This window comes from Gossypium arboreum, chromosome 8 (assembly GCF_025698485.1).
Source record: "Gossypium arboreum isolate Shixiya-1 chromosome 8, ASM2569848v2, whole genome shotgun sequence".
Lineage (NCBI taxonomy): Eukaryota > Viridiplantae > Streptophyta > Magnoliopsida > Malvales > Malvaceae > Gossypium > Gossypium arboreum.
In genome coordinates this window covers 28,607,274-28,615,502 of record NC_069077.1, presented here as the reverse complement: position 1 = coordinate 28,615,502, position 8,229 = coordinate 28,607,274, and the positions used below count along the sequence as shown (strand labels likewise).

At 34.9% G+C, this 8,229-nt stretch overlaps 1 protein-coding gene across 1 annotated transcript; it reads right to left on the bottom strand.

Moving 5' to 3' along the window:
• Positions 1 to 880: 880 nt before the first annotated feature.
• On the bottom strand, positions 881 to 3,621 carry LOC108464197 (cytochrome P450 78A6-like). Its single transcript, XM_017764357.2, has 2 exons — positions 1,961 to 3,621; positions 881 to 1,801 (listed from the first exon to the last, which is right to left on the bottom strand). The coding sequence occupies exons 1-2, from the start codon at positions 2,936 to 2,938 to the stop codon at positions 1,166 to 1,168; spliced, it is 1,614 nt and encodes a 537-aa protein (XP_017619846.1). The 5' UTR covers positions 2,939 to 3,621; the 3' UTR covers positions 881 to 1,165.
• Positions 3,622 to 8,229: the final 4,608 nt, after the last annotated feature.

Here is an 8,229-nt window from a genome sequence, read left to right as displayed (position 1 = left end):
GCCTAGGCATGAACTTTTTTTAGAATTGGGCCTGACTCGACCCGACTCATGGATAGCTCTATTACCACCTATAAGAGAGATAGATTATGCATCAAACTTTGAGGGCAAAAAAGAACTAATGCAATATGAGTAATTAGAAGTAAACGCATTGAATGAGGTATATCTCAAACGCTATTCTAATGTTATACAATGTGATTTACATAAAAAAAAAATGTTAGTTGTAGGGACCAAATTCATTAGCTTGCAAGTTTGCTAAAGCTTGGACAAGACAAGGGTCTTTTCAAAGTTTTAAAATGGGTAGGCAATGTGTCCTACAAACTAGGTTGTTGTCAATATTCAAGGTCACTCAGTGTTTAATTTAAGTGTGTTTAATGCTTTTCATAAAGATTTAAACCGAGACAAATCAAAATGAGGACAAACAAAGATGAGAGCCTTATATAATAAAGATGTACAACTTCATCTGATAAATTGTACTAACTGGTAATAGGATTATATGTCGAGGCAATTTTTTGATGGAAGAGAAACATTATAGTAATTTCAAGATGATATAATCTCGTCTCGTTCCAATGAAACTACAAGTGCGTCAATAGAATATATGGAAAAGAAAGTCACAATCTGTACACGATCCGTGACCATAACGCATATTACGACCCATAACGCACATTACAACCCAAGACGTTCATTTTATGGATAATAGATTGCAGGACTTTTACTAGCACCACCAACACTATGACCAGCTAATTAGTTACAACGCTCTTTCTTCATCGACCTACGCATCTCCGAGCATGTCCATGATAGGTTGCAAAGTCGTAGATGTTTGAAAAAAATGCTTAAATTGACCGTCTAAAGCATGCAAAAGGAGCATTAATAACAGTGACTATTTCAAGTAGTATAATAGTTATAAAGTAAAGAGAGAGAGAAAAAAAAGTAAGAGAGTTACAAGACTGGGAACTTGTATTACCCCTCTCACTCTCATCACCCATATTTACAACGGTTAAAACAAATGAAATTAAAAACCTGACTGACACTCGAAGACACACGACCAACACAACGGGTTTTAGATTTGGCATATAACTATTACTAGTAATCACTCTGTCTTTGCTTAATTCCCATTTTTAATCTCATTTTGCTTTTAATTGTGACAATGCCAGAAAATAGTAAAACCTTATAGGGATAGGTTTAACCCACTACGTCTGGGGCGAATTTTAACACTCAAAGGATTTGCCATCTCACAGGATAGTTTAAGAATCTCGGATAAGTCAACAGTATTTTGATCGGACGGTAGCCATTCAAACTCGTGCAAAAGGGTGGCAACCCAGAAGCTGACAGTGGTCAAACCTAAGTTCTTTCCCGGGCATGTCCGCCTGCCTGACCCGAATGGAGCCAGCCTAAGATCCGAACCGAGCACAGAAAACTCCACTTCACCCTCTTTAGTCACAAATCTATGGGGCATAAATTCCAAAGGATCCGGCCACTCTTGAGGGTCCCTGGTGATGGCCCACATGTTCACCATTGCGGTGGTCCCTTTGGGAACATCATACCCATCAATAGTTGTATCAGTGATAGCTAGACGAGCCCAAGAAAGAAGTGGACCCGGCGGATGAAGCCTCAGTACCTCCTTGATCACAGCCAGTAAGTATGTCATGTTCATTACATCGGACTCATCAACTCTTCTTGATCTGCCAACAATTTCGTCAAGCTCATCATGGACCCTTTGTTGAACATCAGGGTGAAGCACAATCCTTGCTAGTATCCACTCCATCAAGACCGCAACGGTATCAGCTCCCCTGAATATCATTTCCTACACACACACATTAAAAAAAAAAAAAGAAAAAAAGACGTACGTACGTATTCAGTACCAGAAATATTATTATTATTTGATTTGTAATTTAGTGAACTTGTTTGGACAAAAAATACTATTACACATGTGACGAATAGTAATTATTATAGTATAGCTCACCCACAGAACGGCGATCATGTCGGAGTCTGATATTTTATCGGCACCTTGAAGAGAAAGTAAAACATCAACGAAATCTTGTGTTTCGCCGTTTGTTTTGTGTCTGTGTTGGGATATAATTCGGGCCACAAAGCGGTTAACTTTGGGCACAAGGTTGGAGCATCGAACTCTGATTTTTTGAGGGTCGAAATCGGCTAGCCATGGAAGATGGTCGGACCAATTTAATGAGCCCAGTAAATCGTAGCCTTCTTCAACCAAAGCTCGAAGTTGTTCGACTTCATTGCTGGTGGAATTTAAGTTATATTTTCGTCCGAATATTGAAGCCATCATGTTGTTTAGAGAAGCTCGTTTGAGCAGTTGGCGGACGTGGAAGCTTTGGTTATGGAGAGCAAATAAGGTGACCATTTCAGAGGCGATCTGGCGTCTCTGTTCCTCGGCACCTCTGATTTGCTTAGGACAGAAAAGGTGCGTAGCCGCGATTCTCCTCAGGGTTCGCCAGTAAACCCCGTAAGGTGCGAACCCGATTGCTCTGTTGAACATCAAGCTATAAGCCGACTCTTTCACCGGCCTATCAGCAAACACAGAGCTGTTGAGAATCTCTCTCGCTACATCCGAATTGCACGTGACGATAACACGAGTGTCACCCAGGCTAAAGGCCATTAGCCTCTTGGCTTTGCATGCTTCTGCTGCGGCCGCAATCCGGTGGTGAGCCAAGGAGCTGGCCATCAGCTTCATGCTGCCTATTAGAGGCAAACCTCTAGGCCCTGGAATTCTCCTCTTGTTAGCAGCAGTAAGTGAGGAACGGTTCACGAACCTGTACTTGCCCCAGGCTGGGCCACCAGGGTAAGCCCAGTAGACAAGGGTCATGATTAGCCAGGCAAGAAGAATGATGAAAATCGACCATGCAAAGCTTTCTTGAGAAAAGGTTCGCCATTTGGATGCAAGGGCAAACACCCAAACACTCTCTATCTCACTTCTCATGGCGTTGGAGGCTGGATTCTGGGAATTGAAACAAGGGGAGTACAAGGATGCTGGCTTTTATATTTTAGGGTGTAAACACTAATGAGTGCGGATGCTATTTATACAGGGGCGGAAGCGCTTAGACGGTCACAAAATCAATAACCCTCCTTACGGGAGAAATACTGCCAAATGCCGATATTTGTGGTAAAACCTTGAATGTTTTTTAAATGTATTTTAAGAACACCGTAATTTCGTTTTCTTTATATAAAGTAGTTGCGCCGCCACGATTGCATGACGGAGTACAGGGAAAAGATATCTCCGACATTGGAGCGCGTGGAAACACACCCTTATTTCCTGGGATCGTGTGCTTAGTGGCTGACGTTTATATGTCGGGAACTAGACCGCACAAAATGAATAAATATGTGCTAAAAGAAATTGGGTTGACCTATTCTGGACTATGCAAATGAGCCCTAGATTGAGGCCCAATTGTGGAGTGTGAAACCAATAAAAATTCCTCAACGTTAGCGTGACATAATTATTTAACCCACTATTTTGTGTAATATATATATATGAATCAGTAATGAAAAAAAAAAAGATTTTCAAGAATGCTCCCTCGTTGAACCTTTTTGATAGAATGAAGTAACGAACAAAAAGGTTGGGAGGAAGAGAAATATTCATTTACTAGTTTTGATGATGTCATTTTCAATCCCAACCAAGAAATGTTCCTTTGTAGTGTACTAAAAATAAATTGAATATGGACACATGAGTTTGGTATACTGAACTGTAATCTTTATTTTATACAAAGATTGAGAAATAGATGATGAAAATTAAAAGGGTGGCGCGTGAAGTGGACAAATTCCTCGGACAAGTTAACATGGGTGTTAAAAATGTTCAAGTTTCCAAGGAATGACACGAGGGGGTCGTGTGGACGGATGTTGTCGGGTGGCAAAGCAACGGTAGCACATGACACCCATGCCTTCTACCCTCATTCACTGCTTTTAGGCGTAAATAAAAAAAAAACATGACACCCAGCGATGGCTTAAATACGCCCATATCTAAATCCCTTCCCACAAACACCAAAAACCTATTTCAACCATCGCCTGGCTTGTCGACACGTGTTCCTTTCATGCAATGTCTGATGGTGACAACTCCTGCTTCTCGCTTCCCTCTCCTATTCCCTTTAATGCCCATGCTTTGTTTGCATTTATCACCGTCCATGTGTCTTGGATACATGGTTATAGTTGTCAAACTTTGGAATAAATATGCTGTTCACGTGGCAGTTATTGAACGTCCTGGATTTTTGAAGTTGCAGTATGACCAATCCCTGACCGTTGATCTTGTTTGGCTTGAAGCAATCAGGTAGTCAACACTCAAAAGCTTGAAGCCTTTTCAATTTCTCAGTTTCCTAGAAAGGGCAAGACCAATACCAAAGACTAAACCATGGTCAATGTCACAAGAACTTAATATCAAAAGTTGTTATGGAGCTGTAAAAATTTAATGCAGTTCAAATTTTGTGAATGAGAAATATATATTAAAAGGGTCTTACATTTTGTCTAAAAAAAAAAAACCATAAGTGATATGCTGAGTTTATGGTATTTGGTCAATTAAGAATATTTGTTGAGTGAATGTACTGAATTAGGCAAAATAAAGGTGTAAAATAATTATAAATCAAATCTATTGTAGTAGGAGGAAACAGTTCAGTTGACTAAACTTGACCCACCACTCACTAATTATTTTCATTCAAAAAGGGAAAATAATGCAAATTATCGGAGATAGCAGCCAAAGAAATGAATTAATCTTAATGTGTACTAAATTACTCTTCTCACCATTCGGTGAAGCATCAGATTATAATAATAATAATAATAACATGGAAATGAGGTTCCTTAAATATTAATAAAAAGACAGCAGTTCGAAGCTAATTACACAGCTTTTTAATGAACCAAAAACCAGACCGAGCGGATCATTTGATTATTTCGATAAAAACTATAGATTGCGTAATCTTCCAATTTTGAATAACTATTTTATTACCCCCATAGAAATATTATAATGAGTATTCCTAGTATATTTCTTTAACATTTAATTTATACTAAAAATTTTATCACATTACACTAAACTAATTAATAAATTGATCAAGGTAAGTGCGATTATCAAGTACTAATATATTTATGATGTGCACACACATATATATATATATATATATATCATTACCTCAATGATTACAATTACTAATAATTATCACATTTCCATTATATAGCCTAATAATTCAAAAGATTAGTTAAGATTAAGTTAAACTATTTAAGTTAACTAATGAATGCACCCAAGAATGAAACACAAAAGCAATCAAGTATTAACCAAGTAACAAAATAATACATAGGTAAGAATCCGCCTAAGTTTCATCTATAATTCTCAATCTAATTTATGCAATTTATTTTTTTAGCTTTTTGACCCATAGAAATTCCTAATTTATGCTAATATCTCTTTCAAGCATAAAGGCAATTGATTCAAGGTTGATTACTTGTAATTTCTTTCTAATTAAAACCCCTATTATTACATTAATTCACTATATGGATCCCCTATTAGATTTGACTCTAATTCAGTAGATTTATATCATCATATTTCTAAGATTGCATGCAACTCGATTCAATTATGCAAGATCTAGTCACAATGAAGATCTATTCAACCTCAGACTTATACACATCAAACATGAACTAACACTCTAGAATTATAAACCCAAAAATAATAAATCACTCATAATTGAAAACAAAGAGACTAAGATTTTATTGCATAAAAATATTAATCAAACAATATAACATATCCTAGGGTTCATCTCCCCAAGATATTAAGAGACTTAGTTCATTATAGCAAGAGTGAACATCAAAAATACAATATAACCACTAGAATAAAAGATTTTCAGGATAACTCCCTTGAAAATCAACTTGGAATCTTGAATCGTGATAAAAAAATTGCTTGGAAATTGGCTTCAATGGTGCTCTCAAGATAATTTTGTGCTCTCCCTTGATGGTTGCTTTCTTCTCCTTTTATTTCCCTACTTATATACGCTTAAAGTTCTGAAAAAACTAAAAAAAACATAACCCTAAAGATCGTAACTAGCAACCTTCAATCCACACAGTTCCCGAGATTGACAGATCTTGGACACATAACTGTGTGAATCCACACGACCATGTGGATTGCCTGTGTGAAAACCTATTGCATGTCCACAACTTTCGGAATGCTCAAAAGTTCTAATTTCCACTATTTTTAACTCTTATTTCTCCCAAGCGTCATTACATGAATATAAAGGATTAGGAGTATATAATTCAAAATTAATGCCACATAATCACTCAAAAATGCACTAAAAATGAGGCTAAAATTTGTTACTTTTGACGCTTATATGTATATGTGTGAAAATCACATATTTAAACTACATGTCGCATTTAAAATAAGATATAATAAATAGTAAAACATAAGTTTTGAAACTAATAATAACATCATATATACATGATGTATTAAATGAAAATGAACTTAGTCTAAATTATGAGTAAAAGAAAATTTAAATAAATAAATTCATCAAATAAAGCATATTAAATGCACTTATATTGTTATTTTTTAGTTGGTATTGATGTTTTTTGGATCAATATTGATTTGACTTATGACACTAACTCAACAAATGATTTTATAAACACTAGAAATTCTATCTCATGCCTATACATGTGGAAACCATTTAAAGCACTTATGTGTTTAAAAAACATACAATAATAATAAAACATAAAGTTGAAACTAATAATAATAACATGTGTAATATGTACTAATTAAAATAAAAATTAGTTTAAATTATGAGTAAAAGGAAATTTAAATGGGTAAATATATCATATTAAGAATATTAAATGTATTCAAATTATTTATCAATAGGAATTTCAAATTGTTTATCATGTTAAGAATATTGGTATCAAGTTTACTTGTAACATTAACTCAACAAATGACACTATCAATATGTACAAGTGACGAGGTGAAATTGTTTGTGTAATAATATCAAAATATAAAAAAATCAAAATAAAGTTTTGGTTGAAATGTTAAAAGAAAATATTTTATATATGTTGGTGGCATGGGTTCAAGACTCATCATATTTTATTATTTTGATTAAAATATAAAAAGAAAGAAGTACCCTCGAAATGATATAAATTATTTTATACATGTAAGGATATATTTTTTTAATTTCCATAGTTGTGTTGATTCTTGGTTTACCCGTGACACCAACTTAGTCATAAACTTAAAAATATAAAAAGATAGAAGCACCCTCATAATAATAGAAATATTACTTACAAAAATTAAAAACTATCAATTTTAATGCATTCAGTGAAGATATTATTAAACATAACAATGTTAAAATATATTAGAAATTGTGAGTTGCAAGTGAAAAAAAATTAATATGAAAAAATAGAAATGTGAGAAAGATATAATATATATAAATGCTAGAGAAGCTAAAATGAATAAAAAAAGTTTTATTTAAGTAAGAAGTGAAAGTGAAAAAAAAATGAAATGGATAATTTTTGTTACAATGCAAGAACGAAGGTGGATTGTAAGTGTGGCTCACATTGCAATGGGTGTGGAAAGCTTCTAGTAAGGGTTTGGTTTACAACATGAAAGGTGTGAAGATCCACTACTTATGAAATATTAAAAGGATAGTTAGATAGGATATGGGTAGAGTGGGATTATATTATTCTTGTTTTCCCTTTGCGCATTATCTTGAAGTGTATTAATAGGTGACAAGAAGGTTAGTCATGGTTACTCCTTTTTCCTGATCCTAGGTGCCAAAATAGGGTGACGAATATTAAATTAGGTTATTGTTGAACTTAACCCAAAATTACTTGACAAGGAATTGCCAAATGTGATAGATTAACAGGTGCCTATAAGAGGTCATTTCAATATATTTCCTTGGATTTTGTGGGTCCTAGGGGAGTGACGTTTAGAAAATGGTATGGTAAGTGTCTTAAGGGTGGAGTAAGCAGTGTAGGTTTGCCAAGCATGAGTCTTGTAAGAGCGAAAAAATGTAGGGTGATAAAGTATCACAGGCCATTATTATGCTTTTATGAGATGGATTGTTTAGGATAGAGCTTTCTAAGGAAATTGGATTTTATGCAAAATATAAGGGTATAATAATTGTCCCTTAGCCAAAATGCAAGTTAAAAAGTGACTTGGCTTGAGGTGTTCAATGTTTTGATGGTAAGGGGTCAGTTTTTTAATTTAGTTGATGTTCGTCTAAGAGGTCATTATTGCTTCACCAACTAATGTGTCCTTTTCTTTGTGCTTGAACA

Excerpts from the sequence above, each read along its gene's own strand:
- LOC108464197 (XM_017764357.2), bottom strand. The coding sequence starts at position 2,938 with ATGAGAAGTGAGATAGAGAGTGTTTGGGTGTTTGCCCTTGCATCCAAA. Across the intron at positions 1,802-1,960 it reads ACATGATCGCCGTTCTGTGG|GAAATGATATTCAGGGGAGC; the intron begins GTGAGCTATACT and ends GTGTGTGTGTAG.